Source organism: Wyeomyia smithii, chromosome 1 (assembly GCF_029784165.1).
Source record: "Wyeomyia smithii strain HCP4-BCI-WySm-NY-G18 chromosome 1, ASM2978416v1, whole genome shotgun sequence".
In the NCBI taxonomy this organism is placed as follows: domain Eukaryota; kingdom Metazoa; phylum Arthropoda; class Insecta; order Diptera; family Culicidae; genus Wyeomyia; species Wyeomyia smithii.
Window position 1 is genome coordinate 85,595,396 of NC_073694.1, and position 18,366 is coordinate 85,613,761.

General features: G+C 34.2%; 3 protein-coding genes across 5 annotated transcripts in view; 2 read left to right on the forward strand and 1 right to left on the reverse strand.

The window, feature by feature from the left end:
• The first annotated feature begins 4,996 nt into the window (after positions 1-4,996).
• On the forward strand, positions 4,997-7,176 carry LOC129725714 (uncharacterized). Of its 2 annotated transcripts, XM_055681834.1 has the most exons (7): positions 4,997-5,148; positions 5,222-5,593; positions 5,654-5,835; positions 5,889-5,992; positions 6,057-6,170; positions 6,356-6,712; positions 6,780-7,176. In XM_055681834.1, the coding sequence occupies exons 1-5, from the start codon at positions 5,121-5,123 to the stop codon at positions 6,064-6,066; spliced, it is 696 nt and encodes a 231-aa protein (XP_055537809.1). In that variant the 5' UTR covers positions 4,997-5,120; the 3' UTR covers positions 6,067-6,170; positions 6,356-6,712; positions 6,780-7,176. The 2 variants fall into 2 exon arrangements, with proteins under 2 accessions (XP_055537809.1, XP_055537800.1); XM_055681825.1 differs by having other exon boundaries at positions 5,889-6,170; positions 6,780-7,174.
• Positions 7,177-7,604: 428 nt separating this feature from the next.
• On the reverse strand, positions 7,605-9,328 carry LOC129716893 (uncharacterized). Its single transcript, XM_055666737.1, has 3 exons — positions 9,280-9,328; positions 8,470-9,189; positions 7,605-8,228 (listed from the first exon to the last, which is right to left on the reverse strand). Exons 1-3 carry the CDS (start codon positions 9,326-9,328, stop codon positions 7,684-7,686), a joined length of 1,314 nt encoding a protein of 437 aa, XP_055522712.1. The 3' UTR covers positions 7,605-7,683.
• A 3,589-nt stretch (positions 9,329-12,917) lies between these two features.
• Positions 12,918-18,366, forward strand: part of LOC129725726 (WASH complex subunit 4) — a 36,008-nt gene continuing 30,559 nt past the window's right edge. Inside the window, exons 1-6 of one of the 2 annotated variants that reach the window (XM_055681858.1) lie at positions 12,918-13,146; positions 13,217-13,725; positions 13,785-14,009; positions 14,078-14,326; positions 14,383-14,892; positions 14,948-15,907. In XM_055681858.1, coding sequence (XP_055537833.1) covers positions 13,122-13,146; positions 13,217-13,725; positions 13,785-14,009; positions 14,078-14,326; positions 14,383-14,892; positions 14,948-15,907 — 2,478 coding nt within the window. In that variant the 5' untranslated portion in view covers positions 12,918-13,121. The remainder of the gene's footprint in view (positions 13,147-13,216; positions 13,726-13,784; positions 14,010-14,077; positions 14,327-14,382; positions 14,893-14,947; positions 15,908-18,366) is intronic. The other variant, XM_055681847.1, reaches the window with a different exon arrangement.

Sequence of the window (18,366 nt, forward strand, 5' to 3'; positions counted from 1 at the left end):
GTTCAGCAACACGCCAAGCTGAACCCCTTTTGAATATTGTCACACACGCGTGCTGTCAAAATCAACCAATCACGTTTGGAGCAAAAAACCTGGAGCAAACCGAGGTATCATCTTGGCCACTCTTCTCTTAGAGCAAGCCCACCAGTGGCTAAATTGAAGTTTCTAAAGCTAGTTTGGCATAGGGATGGGAAATATCGACTAAAAAGGCTATCGATAATTATCGATAAATTCCCTAATGCCATCGATAACTATCGATAATTATCGATAGTTTGACAACTAGAACCTGATGAAGAAAAACAACAAAATGTTGCTCTTGTTGTGGACAGGAACAATATTTAAAAGTTTATTCGCACACATAATTCGCACTTAGGCGAAATCTTGTCGTTGTCCGTATAAGGTAGAGTGAGCGAAAATGAGTATCCCTCAATTTTCTAACAATTTTAAAGAGGATTTCATGTGAAAGCAAACAATCATCGAATTCTCTTTAGACAAAGTCTAGGCCAATATATTTTTTCAGTTCTGGCATCATTGTGGAGTATAAATGCCAATGCGAGGAAAATATCAATAACTATCGATAACGCGGAAAGCTCAACGATTCTATCGATAGCCGGCAACTATCGATACTATCGATAATTATCGATAGGTTTCCCATCCCTAGTTTGGCAACTCCCACCATAACGCGGCAACCGCACCGGGCGTTGCTATGTTGGTTTGGGAAATATCTCTCACCTCGAGTAGTAGCGAGTTATTAAATTTGGCAACGCGATAGCAACGTGCCGCATCGTTGCTATTTGATGAATAATGTCAAACTGTTGTTTGTTTTGATGTGCTCGATAGTAAACGTTCGTAACAATATTATGAAAATAATGAGTGTATCGAACATAATTGGTCGGCCCTGGAAGACGAAACGCTTTGCCTTGGTTAAACACGTCGTAGGACGCAAGTATCGGTGTGAACCAGTCTATTTTAATTTCGATTGAGCTGAAATTTTACACAGGGTGTTTTTTCGGGCGGGTAAACATTTATAGATTTTTTTAATTCGAGATGACCATTTTGGTTGGCACTCTAATCTACACGAAGCATAAAGCTCAAGTCCTCAAAAGATTGGTCAACCATGTCATTATTCCAATAAACCTGGAAGGTTTGAGTGAGTTGCTCGGGAGTATTACCGACTATTGCTGCTGACTCTCTTGAAGGCATGTTGGTCTCAGTTTCCCGTTGCGTCCGGTTGTTGAAGAAAAAACCATTTTTCGCATCTACAGCTGTTTTAATCTTCGAAAACAACGTAAGACGAATTCGAAAGTGGCGTCGGAAATGGTCATCGGTATAGACCGGTGTTGCCGAAAAAAAAATTGTTAAAACGCTGGATGGCAAACTTCCTCAGCCGCTATCAATATTTTACCGTTTTCCAGGCTGAGAGGCACCCTGAATCTTTCCAAAAATTCTTTTCATACTCGCGTAAAAAAATTTGTTTCGCGAATTCATTTTCTTCGTCACTAGAATCAACCAAATACTCGAGAACAATTCCGCGTTCTACTTTCAAATTTTATTTGGCTGCAAATTTGCAAATTAATGCGAATTGTAAGAATAGAGACAGCACAAAGTACAAAATACAAGTAATGACAGTTCGCCAATTTTATAATGTATAATAGTTATTGAAGGCAACGTTGCGAAACGTTCCACGGTCTAACGCAATTAATTAAACATCCAAGGATAAAAAATCCATGCACGTACAAACGAAGAATTTTTGGGAAATACGACACGAACAAACATTTTGCTAATGCTAGCTAGTGACGGTCTTTAGAAATTAGCAACTGCCGGCGTTAAAAAGGAATAGATGAATTGGTAATCCCCAATAGCAACGACCGGTGCGAACATCGGTTGCTATCCAAAATAGCAACGGCCAGCGTTGTGAAAATAGCAACTCAAATGGCAACTCACCGGTGCGCTTGCTCTTAGGGGGCGACTGCTGTCATTGTCCCAAGTATGATGACAGTTCTACAAGGTATGCTACATTTTTGTCTATCCACGCACACAAACAAATCTCGTTATGAAAAATTTCGCGTTTTGTATGGAATTCAAAACATTTTTGGAAATTTCTCGTTTTATGTTGTTTTATATCTGATTTTTTTGGTTGGAGAGTGAATCTCCAGTTGAAACACACTAGAAACTGATATTAATTTAGATTCAGTGTGACAAATTGCGACAATATGTCGAAATAAAATATATAAAAATGCTATATTTCTAATAGTTGGAGCATAATATTAGTCATTGTCATAGCTTATGACTTTTGTTACTGTATAAAACATAAGTGACTCTATTTAGAAGCGCTATTAGAGTACAAGAAAATAACGAAAAGTGCGAAAAGGTTACCGGCAAATTGATGAAAAACAGCATATTTTACCTAAACCGCAGCATGTTTATGTATTCCCCACAAATAAAACATGTTTCAACATCATTTTTATAACTTTTCAGGAAAGTATGTTTTATAAGTTTAGTTTAAAATGCAAAATCATTTCAAATTTCATACAAAATTGGAAAAAGTTCATAACGATCACTAATACTAATGCATCGACGTGAGTAGCATACCTTGTAGAACTGTCATCATACTTGGAGCACCGGCAACGCTGGTTGGCAATGTCAATTTTCGACCAACGCACACTGGCAAAAAAGAACCCAAATTTCCACTAATTAAAAGCCGTTGGACTGGATACTTTAAATATAGCATTTCTTATGTAAAATTGGTCAGAAAGTTGGTGGTAGTCCTCAGGAGTGGATTTTACGTGCGTATTTTTCAGAGTGTATCATTGGCGTTTGTGAGGCACAAGCTCTTCTAGCCCTAGTACAGGACGTGACAAGTGGCATAACTAGATGGCAACTTCTTCTTCTTTTCGTTCAAAATAGCCCTCATAAAACATTTCAATTTTCCGGCACGAGGCTTGCCAGTGTCGCCAAAATATTTAATAAAGGAAATTTCAATACCTACACGCTCATTATTTGTTTCTCTAAAGTGATAATAAAATCTAAATAAAATAAATTCAGAACAATCAAAATCATAGATTTATTTTTCATCGAAACATTATAAAAGTTATAAATCATTCACGTGTCTTTATATAATGTGGCAACCAACCGGTTCACAGTTGCCCGTGAACTGTGGCTCATGTTTTTGTACAGTACGCACACCAGAAAATCCGTCATCATCCGTCACCAAACGCTGCGAAGGATTTAAATTGTATCGATTGCATGTATTGGGCACTGTACATCGATACAAATGTTTCCATTCATTATCACGAATAAAAGCCCGACTTAAAACGTCATCGCAGGACACACAACAGGCGGTTGTTCATATTGAAGAGATGTTTTTTATGTTTTCAAATCCCCTGCAATAATGATGTTGGGCTGAAATTGTTGTGGAATATTGTTACATGTTGTTTGTAATGTAATTGATTAGGAAATTATTGATTTGATAAAAGATCAAATACTTACTGCTAGCAAACGAATAAAAAGCGACACCAATTGTTCTTCGGAAACAGATAATATCGCTGTTGAAAACTTTTGACATATACATATACTTGAGGGTGAGTAAACATCATGGATAATAACTCAAAACTGAGTAAACATGGTAATTATGAAAATTTGGGTAAATGTTACTCAATTATCCAGTACCCGATAACTCACTTTTTGACATTTTGCATAAGAATACCAAACTGAGTAGATCCTAATCAAATAAGAGTTAAAATAAAGCAGCGTGTAGGAATTTTCAAGTTCTGGGTTACAATTATAATTAGCTGCTTGATAATAGTTACTCAATGAATCTTGAATTGCTTTGAAGATATATTTTGGATTTATTTGAACTACCCAAGAAAAATTTTTTGGCTAAATAAGCGCTTTTATAACTAATCTTATTCAGCTGACGGCTGAACATAGGACGAATAATGTATTTCTAAGTGTTTAATCAGCTTTTAATCAGTCGGTTTTGGAGAACTAAATCAGCTACCTGTTACATTCGGCTTCCTAAATAGCCGAACAAGGGCTTAATTAGAAATAACTTAGCCATTTGAACAGCTTTTATACATGCTGATCGGTTCTGTAGAAGCGATTATTCATTCTTTGTACAGCTTGTAGAAAAATTCTTTTACAGTCAACAGTAGCTGGCTTATAAATAAGTGCTTTTTCAGCTTTCTAACAGCTATGATAAATGTGACATTTTTTGTTTAGGCGATTCGAACACATGTAAATCTTTTGTTTTTTTTTTTTGCACTTTTGTTTGTATTTTCATCGTTTTTTTTATATTATTAGTGAAAATTGCCTTTTTCGTATCCAATTACTTTACTGCCAGTCTCGAATCTCGAACTCATGCTCATGAGGTTGCCGGTAGAATGCGTTGCCGATTCGTCTATCTTGACATACATGCATACGTATCGATTTAACCCGTACATCTATTTCCAGTTTATTCCATAAACAATTTTACATTGGCTGTACATATGCTGAATTGTAGCTGAACAAGCGCTACAATTTAGCGCCCTGTTTAATTTCATTTATAGTACATACAGCTGGCCGTGTTGCAAAAGTTTGCAAAGTTTGTTTCTGTTTGCGACGTGGATTAACTACGATTGATTCTAGAAATTTTGCCCATTTTCTCCGTTGCCATGTAAATTTTTCGCAATATAAAGTTCTAGGGTGTTTGTGGTCGTTGTCGCATTAAGGTATTCATCCGAAACAATGTGCCGGTTGATCAATGAAATTGAATTGAAATCTTATTGTGGATAATACATATACTATAGAGGATGAACGTGACATAGCATCGTTCGAAATTTTGTCAAAGCACACGTTAAAATCAACGTTAGTTGCCGATTTGTTTTTTTTTTCTTCGACAGGCAAGATTTAATGAACAAGCAATATCAAACAAATTAATTATATTCAATTTTCGACTTGAAAATACTCTAGATATAAATAATTTCTCTTCTGAATATATTTGGCAACACTGACAAACGGCTTGATGGGCTTGACGAAAAATAAAAATGTTTCATTAGAAGAATGAAAATTCCCTGATAAGCCAACTATCGCGTCTTCTCAGTTGTTCTTTTGTAGGTTTGAAAGTGATTTTAAAACAGTGAAGAATGAAAAAAAACTGCGGAACCGTGTCAGGTCAGTTCTCTATAATCATTTCTGTTTAATAATACTAACAACTATATACATTCACATCATAATTTATTTACAGAGAACTTTTTCAGCGTACTGCAAACCATTGAGGCAGGTAAACCAGTTCTTTCGGTTGTACCTCAGAGATGGGTGCAGGGAAAGTATTTATTCTGGCCAGATCGCAATGCTGAAAAATTAAACAAAGACCCGTCATCCCGTCCGGCTTCCAGCTGGAATAAAATAGTATGCTCAGTAAAGGAGCGACGCATAAATAACTTTTTTGAAGCGGAAGAGGCAGCAGCAAATTTATCCGGTGCTACAACAGATGTTTCCGATGCTGGCCCTCCAATCCCGAAAAAACCTCGTTTGAAACGCACACATCAATTCAATCATCAAACGAATCCTATAAAAAGTGACATGGACTTCAATCAATGTCTTGCGAAATCTTTCGGTAAGAAGCTTTGAAATTTAGATAGGTATATTATATTCTAGATAAGTTTTTTGCTTGCAGATGGTTCGAACGTCACAGGATCATTACCCGTTTCTGTAATATTAGAAACTCCGGTAGAAACGGAATCTGCATCTGCACATATAAATTTACTAGAGGAAGCAAGAGAGGTATCCTTTCCAATCGTTTGTATTGATGAAAACCTGCCGGCAAATTATGACCTCATGTCATTCAACCTAGCTCAGGTATAGTAATAGCTATATTTTCACACATTATTTATTCAAACAACCATTTTTAGAATGCCGACAATTGCATAGATCTTGCGAAGCGAGAAATTTTGGACAAATTGGATAAAATTAAGGAGGAAGTTCGGGAATCGATAGTAGATGCCGTTAGAAGTATGTTCGTAAAAACAGTAGCTACTTTGAAAAGCGACCTGGAAATTAAATTGGCATTCATGCGACAGGTTACAATGACAGGAACTCTTGTTCATAACTTTCAATTCGAGCCAGTCAAATCAATTTCGGATTTAGAAAATTTGGAACAAAATTTGGAAAATTCAGAGTATATGGAGAAGTTTGTAAGTATAACTGAACTACTAAGCTACTAGATATTTTGGTGGTAAATCACAAATAGCTAATTTGTGTTCAAATATAAGCTCTCATAAAACTCAAAAACACTAATCATGAAATATAGAATAAAAGGCTCTACATTTTTGTTTAAAAAAAAATATTTTATATATGTCAATTATCTCGTCTTTTTCAGTATAACTATATGAAATCTGTAATTGGACCGCAAGGTGATCCTTGCAACGGGCTCAATGTATGCTACGATTTAATTGACAACATCTTCGAACGGAAATTTATGGTTTGTGCTCTTGGGCGGGTACGAGCCGAAGCGAGCAACCAAAATATGCTATCAAAGAATTTATAAACAGTCTCAGCGCTTTTTTTACTATAGTTAAAAGCGTAAACAATAATTTTTCCATCAAAATGATGGAAAGTTTTTTCAAATCCATCACTAAAAACGCGAAAAAACGAAGCGAAGCGAAGGGATTGCGGATGTCAACCGCTCATCGTCGAACAAAGAAGCCGAAAGCTGGTCCCACTAATTTCTCAATAGGTAAATATTAAAATGCTTTACTTTCTATAGAACCAAGGGTAATATTTCTATGTATTTATTATCACAGATGAAATCGCTATCTTAAATAACCAATCTTCTGAAGAAAATGGAACAGAAACGAGTAGTCTGAAAGAGAATGATGAGAATGACGAGAATGGCGTAAGTGACGAAAAGGAACGAGGCTCGAGGAAAATATATTGTTTAATATATATTGTAGATTTAGTTATGCGTAAGTTTATCTGCTATCATAATTTGTAGTCATTAGCTTCATGGTTGATTTCAAACCCATATTTAAATAATTAACTGTACTTAAATTAATTCTTATTTAGTTTTACCATATTGAATATATTTCTTTTTACTATGTTTAGTACAATTTTCTGCTTTTTATACGTACGTGAGAAATCAAACGTAAAGAATCAAACAATTAATCTTTAAAAAACAGTCTTGCTTTCTATGCTACATAGTTACTGTATAGTGTGCTGAAGTGGTATAAAAACATATCTAGTTTTTTTGTATTTGATTGCAATTAATTTGCATTTTATATCACTAGGACAATATACTTTTTCTTTTCCATGGCATGTTATATCAGTTATATATATATATATATATATATATATATATATATATATATATATATATATATATATATATATATATATATATATATATATATATATATATATATATATATATATATATATATATATATATATATATATATATATATATATATATTTAAAACTGAGGAACGAATAGGAATTTTGAAAAAATCTTCCTTTTGCTTAAGGTGGCAACCGGCAATTTTCAAATCCTTATGCGAAGTCATTGTCGCAGAAGACGTTCTTACTATTTCATTTTCATAGGTTAAAAACCATGAATCTTTAAACGCAGTACTTAAAGTAAATCCCTTCAATTTACATTTCACAAAGTCGCCTTTTTTATCAAGATGCACTTGCACTTCAACTTGATTTTTAGATTTTTTTCTGGTTTAGTTGGAAAGAATTTTTTTCAGCAAATAGAAGCAGGAAATGAAAATAAACGCGTTCATCTAAAATATCTTTAAGAATCACTACTCCTACATAATTTAAAAAAATTCGAAGCTCAACTCCTTTCCTAAAAGCAATACAATCTATGCCTCGCATAGATCGATGTATTTCTAACGGTAGTTTCATACTTGTCAATGCAGCTGATAGTTTTTCTATCTCGCGGCCACAAAGTTTTGCAGTGAAACCGAGGCTTCCATCACGCCAACCGATGAGACAGCGTTTCATAACACCTAGTTCTAACAGGTGAAGCGGATCAGCTATAACGATATCTTTGATTATGTCGAAACCAGGTAGTTTTAAAATCGGTGAATCTTCTTTGTGGTGTTTTCCATATATCTTTCGTCTAAATTCAGTGTCTGTCCTTAAGGCGCAATGAATGTTTGGAAAAACTACCGTTCGTGATATATATGAATATTCACCCTCTGTTGTACATTTTAAACATCCGTGAATTCCGTTGAAATTTACAACACCTAATGAAAAATCGAGAAAATCGCTGTATTTATATTCATTTTTTTTATTATTTAAATTTAGTGTAAAATATGTAAAGAAAGTGTAAATGGGTGCTAACAGGTAATTCAGTGCTATAACGTTGGATTTTTTTGTGTAGGTTTTTGTTTTTGCAAAATAAAAAGTCACAGATAGTGTCTTGAAATAAAATTTTTAAAATAATTGTAATTTACAGTCAGGTGTTCAATGTCAATAAATGTATACCTTTTAAAAATGCACGTGCCGGAGAATCACATATGAAGCATCTTATATTGATTTTTATTTTACAGCCATTGATAGTTTGTCCATTTTGCAGAAGAGGTATCATTTCGTTTACGAATGGAGACAGATATTCGGTTACATCTAGTGGTTTTGTCTGACCGCAAAATATTCCAATCACCATTGGTTTTACATGCTCCATTCCATGAATATTGGCCAGGATTGGCCAGAACTGAGCCCTCGAACTTTTATGAAGAGGCACTCCATCGATGTTTATGTTTAACTGGATCGATATGTCGCTTGATAAATCTTTAAACGTACACCGTAAACAATTTCCGAGCCCTTGATGCCAATATTTTCCGCCAGATATACTTGAGCAACGTGAACCAGTATTTTTTGGGGAACCAAGTAAAGTTCTCGGGTCAATGGGAAGGTTCACATCGTCGTAGTGGTCACGCAACAAAAGTAAAAGTTTTCCAAGAGCCTTGTGTCTTATGTTGTATTGAAGCGCCCATTCCTTCAAGTTGTCTGAGAACTTTTCCATTGGTTTGTTGTTCAAATTTTCTAAAATTGCACTCAAGTGCTCATCATCATGGAACTGTGGCTCCGACCAGCTGTGAAATGAAGACCCGTCTTCTTCGAAAGATGTAGAGCTTTTTTCGTCCAGGTTCGTCGAGGAAAACTGGCAATCATTAGCCTCCGGAATAGAACACGGGTTTTCTAATTCTAAAAAGTGCACAGAATCCCATTTCAAAGTTCATGTGGTTTTAGAAAAGCTTTAAATTTTCAACAACAACAAAAAAAATTCAATCTTACCTGCAGCCGTTTCGCTTGATGACAAATCTTCTTCACTAGCCGCTAGCATTTTTTTTCAACTTATCTTCCCATTTTTCGCGATTCTTTTTCAATCTTCTATGGAACGTACCACTTTTTTTATACTTTTTAAAAGTTTGTTTGTTGAACATTTTTGCAATGTCACCAACTTTCAATCACCGGATTAAACAATTGACAGATTAACTTTTAAGCAGAATACAGAATATTAAAAGAAGCGCTTATTCAGCCGATTTGTTCAGTATTTAATCGATGCTGTATAATAGTCAAATTTTTAAGTTGAAAAAAAGCTTAACAAGCCAACAATTCAGTGATGACATGAGGTTTATCTACAAGTTTATTTAAACCTGAGATGATTGCTTATTCAGCTAACATATCAACCTGAATGTTGTGGCAATCAGTTCCACCTGTAATCAGACTTTATTCAGCTATTCTGAAATTTTTAGCTATTTTATTCAGCCCAAATGTTTGTTGGGTAGTCATAAGTCTTGCTTTCCTTGAATTAAATCTGCAATCGTTCATCATAAGTAGTTTAAAAAACATGATAAATATTTCTAATGTTAATTTTCACAGATCCGGTGTGTGAAAATGTTTCGAAAAGTTGTTGAACGAAACACAATTCATCCACTTGGTAAGCAGAAACAGTGTGAACCTAAAATAAGGCAATCCACGGGTGACGTTTTTTGGCTTGTACGTTTGTTATTGTTGCTGTTTTTCAAGCTGTAAAATCAAAACACGGCCAAAACCGAAATCTTTTAATGTCGGCAATAATATCAAGTGATTTTATATTGTTGTATTTAGGATTGGCACTCGCGATACTAGAGCTTCCGATCGGATAACATTTGTTTTTCACGCTTCTGGATCCGGATTGCATCCAAGTTGAGACCGATCGAACATACATAAAGCTGTCATAAGTTGAAAACAGACTGAAATCAGCTGATCGCAACTGTCTCGTGGATTGCCTTATACCTTAGATTATTGAAACATAGATATCCAACTCAACCAACAATACGGGCAACAAAAATGTGGCGCCCCTCCGAGTATGATGGCGGTTGGGTGAACTACATTTAATGAGCACACACAGAAAAATATTAAGGTAATTGCTATCTATTTAGGCTTGGTCAGATTTGTGCGGTGTTTTTAACAGACTAATCTATATGGTCTAGATAATAACAATAATTTATTACAACAGGACTATAATAAATGTCAATGTATGAGATGACCATGATATGAATTATTTATTCTGAAGATAGTATGACTAATCGTTCATAGTCATTTCAACAATATGTTTTAAAGCATAACCAAAGATGACTAGTACACAATACGTTACTCTTGCAGTATGCAGCGGACACGAGTTTCGTTGCGCGTGAACGAAAATTGAACTAATTTGTATACTGTTAATTTGGTGATGACAAGGTGGTGAAAGGTGAAGCATGTTTTTCAATATCATTGTATGGTCCTGTCATCTAATTTTCAATATCCTTATACGGTATTGCTACCTTGTTTTCGTTTTCATCTAGCGGATTGAGCATGATAAATTGATTTTGCTAATAATCACAGTTTTAAGGTCATCAGATGGCACCGTTATAAAGGTGTTGCGAGCAAAATGTATGAAGTCAGGTATTTTGCTCTAGTCATCATTAGCATAACTCATTTGTTGTTTGTACCAATTTTAATAATCGATTGAGAACCACTATACAGCTTTAATCCCTTTGCGGAACTGATTGGGTTAATAATTCTGCCTCAGCCGTCAAATAATGCTGTAGAATGTTCTCCTATTCGGTTTGTAGCTTCCGTTGCAGATTATTGTTTGTGATCTCATTCATTATCAATTTCATTATTCCTTGCTTGAATGTTTAAATCGATTTATTAATATTTGCAAAGAACTGAGAAAATCAAATTGTCATCAAAAAATAATTTCGGAATACAACCAATACATAGTTCAGTATCTGCAGCATAAAATTTTCGTTATTGTTGGACATTCAAAGGTTTGTTTATCATCATTTTAAGCGTTATAAACTATAAAAATTAATTTTTTTGCAGAAAAAATTAATCAACGAAGCAAAACAAGCAAAAATTAAAAAGAGTGAAGCTCTCGTTGATAGACTATCCGCTTTCCACGTAATAGAACGATGTATGAGCGGACCAGCAAACCGTACTCGTTTGACTGTAGCCCGTTTAGCCATTTCTATAACCGATCCACGGCAAACAATAACATCGGAATGCTACACAAGAATTCAAATTCAGTTACAACAAAAATCAAATCAACAAATCAAATTTGGAAATTTTCACTCATCCTTTTAAGTTCTATTTAAAAACGATGCAATAAATATTTTGGTGAATACCGCTAAACGCTATTTTTAACTAAGGTTTTACATTACTGCGTTGAAAATCGTTGTTATATACGTCTCCTAATATCCTCAAAATTCACTTACAACGAGTAGCAAAGCATAGCATAACTTATTTCGTCAATATTCACGAACGTCAAGTACAACATAAACAATGTTAAAATAATTTAAGTGAATGTGAAGCTCTTTTTTCTTTTTGTCACCTCCGAAAATTCGATGAGAGTATCTATGATATTTTTACATTTTGTGACTCATGCTAATTTGTAAAATTACGCGAGGTTTCTTTGCAGTTTTGTTGTAATAAATTGAAATTACAAATCATCTAGATTATATTGTAAAGTCGAGTGAAAACCGCCGTACAAATCTGATTGAAAGTAACATGATATTTTTCTGGGTGTGAGAATCTGGTCAAGCTCACCACTGAAATGATAAGAAGTACCATAATATTTTTCCGAGTGGATATGATTTAGTTCACCCAACGGCCTACAGATGGCAAGTTTATAGTGTTGCCTTGAGATTATATGCAGCGATATCTATGTCTCTTTAGTCTATGGTTGAATGTAACGGTCCAAGTATGATGACAGTTCTACAAGGTATGCTACATTTTTGTCTATCCACGCACACAAACAAATCTCGTTATGAAAAATTTCGCGTTTTGTATGGAATTCAGAACATTTTTGGAAATTTCTCGTTTTATGTTGTTTTATATCTGATTTTTTTGGTTGGAGAGTGAATCTCCAGTTGAAACACACTAGAAATTGATATTAATTTAGATTTAGTGTGAAAAATTGCGACAATATGTCGAAATAATATATATAAAAATGCTATATTTCTAATAGTTGGAGCATAATTTTAGTCATTGTCATAGTTCATGACTTTTGTTGCTGTATGAAACATAAGCGACTCTATTTAGAAGCGCTATTAGAGTACAAGAAAATAACGAAAAGTGCAAAAAGGTTACCGGCAAATTGATGAAAAACAGCATATTTTACCTAAACCGCAGCATGTTTATGTATTCCCCACAAATAAAACATGTTTCAACATCATTTCTATAACTTCTCAGGAATGTATGTTTTATAAGTTTAGTTTAAAATGCAAAATCATTTCAAATTTCATACAAAATTGGAAAAAGTTCATAACGATCACTAATACTGATGCATCGACGTGAATAGCATACCTTGTAGAACTGTCATCATACTTGGTGTAACGGTTACCAGCTGTCACGTCTTGTCTTAGCTAAAATATTGAAAGTTTTCGCAGCACGGCCAACCATACCGACTAATAATAAAACTTAACAGTGCGCTGAATAAAATCGACCAATCAGAGAGGTCTTTCACTCTGAAAGAACTTTGGGTGATTTTTGGTTTCTCTTGTCACATCCTGTCCTAGTTCTAGCCATAAAAAACTTAAAACACAATAACAACAACAACATTTTTTTGTGATAATTCCAGTTTAAAACAATATTTACGATCATTCACTATGTACCGAAACGAACCAAACATGAGTGAGTTCAATGCTTACCGCCCAGCTTTGTGTTTCTAATAACTACCTTTTCTTCTTGATATTTCATACAGACTACTATGGCACTTCCCAGATTAAAGACTTCGGCCGTTTTTTAGAAGATTATGATGTAAATCTGCATCATTTGGGCTTTGAATCTGATTCAGTGAAATGCAAAATTCCAACTATGTATCTAAGCCTAGATGCTACACAAGAGAAAATTGATTGCGTCCATCTAATAGATACTGATAATAAAATCCTGAATAAAATCTTGTACACATTCTGTACATTGTGTCAGGAATGTGGTTCATTAAAGGATGAATTCACGAATCTTACGGAGCAGTTTCTTTGTTTCGACGAATCACTAAACGACAATCCCGATCAGCTGCGTGAAAACAGCACAGTAACTGCTGATCAATCATCACTTTTAGTTATTGGTGATAAAATTGAGCTTCTAACACAAATCAAATGCTACTTTGAGCGAATAACGGAAGTATCTCTTTTAATACTACTGCAACTGGGTGGTATTTTTGATCCCGCCAATAAATTTGGTCATTTTAATCACCTGAATTGTGAACTACATGTAAGTGATATGTTTGTTTGTAGAAGTAATTGCAATCCTAATTTTGTTTTAATACACAGGTTATGTTTGAATGCTTGGAAGAGCTAATTTATTTGCCTGTATTATTTGATGTGATTGTGGGGAACTCCGTTTTCAAAACATATTGGAAATTTTACGTTAAGCAAATAAATGCTCTGAAACTCAATCAAAAAACAATATCTGAGGTTGAACAAAGTAATCACGTTTATGATTTAAGCAAAGCAGTAGATGCAATTGACACATGGTGCGGTGGATATGCCTACAAGGTTGTACAAAAGTTCAGATAAACGACAATTTGAAAAACTGTTATCTACAACTCCTATAACATTTACAGCATATTCTGGAAGCCGTGTTTGTTTCCAAGCAAAAACTTTCGCTAGAATCAGCATCGATAATGGCGGAGCATTTTTTACGTTACATTAGACAACGTATAACCGAAACAAATTCATACAGTACCGTTTTGCCACGCAACGAAGAGGCTAAGACTATCGTTAAGTTGAACGCAATGGTGAACATGTACCATTACATATTCGTTAGCATTGACAGTAAGGTTCTGAAGAATCTGCTGGACATAAATGAAAAGGTAATGTGTGTCTTTTTCAAATATCTTTATTTTATCTGCATATTGATCGTTTACAGTTTTGTGATATTCCCCTGAATGGAAAAGTCTTGTGGGCTCCGGACGATTTCTTTCGGAAGTATGGTCATAAATCAATTCGTGATTGTGACCGAAACGATTATCAAAAAGCAAGAATTGCTCGTCTTACGAATAGAAAGAAGAGTTTGGCCAAAGATCTACTATTTTATTGTATTCAGATAACTAGTTGGCTAGTTAGAATTACAGCTGCGTTCAAAACTACAAAATACGACACAACATTGGATACGCTGCGACGGAAGTGCGAATTAATTTTAGAAGGTGTACAGTATGCACAAGAAATTAGTTTCATTGTGCAATCGCTAACATTACTGCACTTGTATTTACATGAATCTTTTAGCAAAGAAACATTTCAAACTATTGGGAAAATGCTGGAATATTTGCAGTGTATTTATAACTTTTTCAGTTGTCATCAAAAAACAATTTCAGAATACAACCAATACATAGTCCAGTACCTGCAGCATAAAATTTTCGTTATTGTTGGGCATTCAAAGGTTTGTTTATCATCATTTTAAGCGTTATAAACTATAAAAATTATTTTTTTTGCAGAAAAAATTAATCAACGAAGCAAAAAATAAAAAGAGTGAAGCTCTCGTTGATAGACTATCCGCTTTCCACGTAATAGAACGATGTATGAGCGGACCAGCAAACCGTACTCGTTTGACTGTAGCCCGTTTAGCCATTTCTATAACCGATCCACGGCAAACAATAACATGGGAATGCTACACAAGAATTCAAATTCAGTTACAACAACTAGAAACTTTATCCAATCTTCAAAGTAAAGTCAGTCAACTGTGCAATATCCAGTTTATGCATTGGCATCAGTCATTTTTCGCATTTTATGTGGCAAATTATTATCAACAAAGCTCTGTACCAGAAAATGTTAAATTTATTTTGCAAAATGCTTCATTGTGCTGTGACAGTATAGCGAAAATTTCATCTGATGGACAAATCGTGCATTATTTAGCCAAGGACCATCGGAAAATCGTGAAAGAATTGCTAATGGATCAAATCAGCAATCACATTGAAACGTATATTCGCCTTGATTATTATGGGAAAACTTATCAGATTGAAGCTTTCAATCCTTTTACGGATACCACAATGGTATTAAATAATATTCACTCATTACTTCGAATGGAACCCGCTTTGGTCGGAGGTGAATACTTATGCGTAACGGAGCACGTTAGACGTTACCTCAGTAATACATACTATACACTCGCTTCAATTTCTCAGCACGATTGGAAAATATATAAAGAAATGCGCTGCCAAGCAGAGAGTTATGAGCTTGAAACCGTAGAAGATCAACTACCCAAACAGACTCTTGAACAAGGACTAGATATATTAGAAATTATGCTCAACATTGAGCAATTCGTCAGTCACTACGTGTACAATTTAAATTTTCAAATCTTTATTGAACAAACCAGTAATAACAGCTTTTTGAATACTGTTAACATAAGCCACATAGCCAATTCACTCCGAAGGCATGGAAATGGCATTATAAATACGACGGTGAGTTTTCACGATAATAATCAATCAAGAATGCATTTTTTCTGATAACAATAACATTTACTATTCAAGTTCGTTCTACAGTTTCCTTTATTGCCGCCTTTAGCACAACAGTCCTATGCCGAAAACTGTTCAGTCGAGAAAAACGCGATTGAAAAGTTTCCTATATAATGATCATTTCGCAAAAGTATTATTGCTCTCATTACATTTTTCTCACAATTGCACACACCTCATAAGGATTTATTTGGAGATGTATTTTGCATGACCTCATAAGGGTTTATTTGGAGATGTATTTTGCATGTCCTGGATTCAAATATAGTGAGTATTACGCTGTTGCAGCGTTTCTCTCGAAATCGTATTTTTCAACCGGTGATACGTTTTTCTCAGCATATACTGAACCGATTATCTAACTTGTTACATAGCCGTTTTCGAAAATTCAAAAAATTGCCAAATGGCGGCCACTTTCGTAAAAAACCTGAATTAATCCACCTAGCGGTCAGACTCAGCCTTTTTCATTCAAACTTATTATTTGTAAAAATAGATTTACATTAATGCTTAAATCCAATAGAGGTAAATTCACTCTTTGGGCTCTAAAATATTGATGTAATTGATGTAATTAATGTAATGATTGTTGTAATTGAAGTATATAATATGAAATTTGACGTAATGTTGGTGCTTAAGAAATAGCGAAATAAAAGAAATGACTCTTAATTTCGAACAATTTAATCACGAGCGATACCGGGAACGTTCAAATAGTACGATACCACATTTAAATCATGTTAAAGCCATATACAGGTCGGACTCGATTATATACAGTCTCCGAAAAATTTTCACTGTATATAATCGAATCCTGTATATAATCGAATCAGAAAAAAAATTTTTTTTTGTTTATTTTTCATAAATATTTTGTCGTTTTTGAATAAATAAGTAAGATTTTTGTGACTAACCCCCTTAAAGTCGCAAAAAACCTTTCTTACAAAAATATATGTATATATATTCGAATCAGAAAATTTTTTTTTGTTTATTTTGCATACATCTTTTGTTGTTTTTAAATAAATAAGTAGAATTTTTTTGACTAACCCCCTTAAAGTCGTAAAAAACCTTTCTTACAAAAATATATGTATATATAATCGAATCAGAAAAAAAAATTTTTTTTTGTTTATATTGCATACATCTTTTGTTGTTTTTAAATAAATAAGTAGAATTTTTTGACTAACCCCCTTAAAGTCGCAAAAAACCTTTCTCACAAAAGTTGATGTATGTATAGATTTCGTAGTTACTTTATGTTATTGCAGTTGCAGTCAGCCATGGCAAGAACACTACACCGTGCTGCATGGGTGCCACTTTTGCATAGAAACACTACACGGCGTGTACGGTCGTTCTTACACATCACGCAGTGCAAGTTGCAATACACGCCGTGTAGTGTTTTAAATATTTTCTCCGTAGCAGTGCGTGTTTTAAACATGTCTGATTGCAGTCAAACCTTAAGAAAAATTTTGATCAGTGTGTATTGTGTTTGTTTACTTTTTTAGCTTTGATATTGTTGTGCTGCGTTATCAAGCAATTCAGAAGTAGATTAGCTAAAAAAACATTGCCTTTAATTTATTTAAATTTTTGCTCACCAGTATTGATTTCAACTTCATAAAAATAAGTATTTGAAAAGAGTCAATCTCTATCACCTCAACCTTAACATTGAAATAATAATATTAGGGTCCATTCAAATTTAACGTGACATAAATATTGGACTTCCGGAAAACCCTCACCACTTTGTCTAGCATGTTTCCAATACTCAGCACACCAAGCATAAAAAATTTCCTCAGCCCTGCTTGCGTTATGTAACATTTGAACGGACTTTTATGAATCAATAAGGAAGCGCTTATTTATAACGTAACGCAAGAATAATTATTGTTGATCTCCTTTCCCCCTTTGCCGTGCTTTTTGTTTAAATTTTCCGTATGGGTTGCAACACTCTTTCCCGTTTACTGAGCGTTACATAATTTGTAAACGTTCCCTCGCGATATTTCTGTTTTAGATCAGCTTTACTTTACTTGAAACATTATGGCTCAAAAACCAACGTTTTGGGTGAAAAAATGTTGCGTTACGTCATATTTAGGGTGGTTTACCGGTAAAACAAAAACCGGTAAAACCGATATTTTTTTCAATACCGAAATACCGGTTTTTAAGAGGCGAAAAAACCGGTATTTTCGGTATTTTTCTTAAAATTCAAAAAAACTTGTCACAATATTGATAAATCATTGTAAAGCTAATGAATGCTAACTACTTAGGTAGGCTTTATAAATCACATAATCAATACATTTAGACAGAAGCAACATTGAAAATTAATTTGTTATTACCTATTCATCAATTTTATGTTTCTTTTTTGTTTTTTCTGCTTTGGATTAGACGATGAGTTTGTGTGTATTGATAATATTTCAAAAAACTTCATATCAATCAAGCAGAAC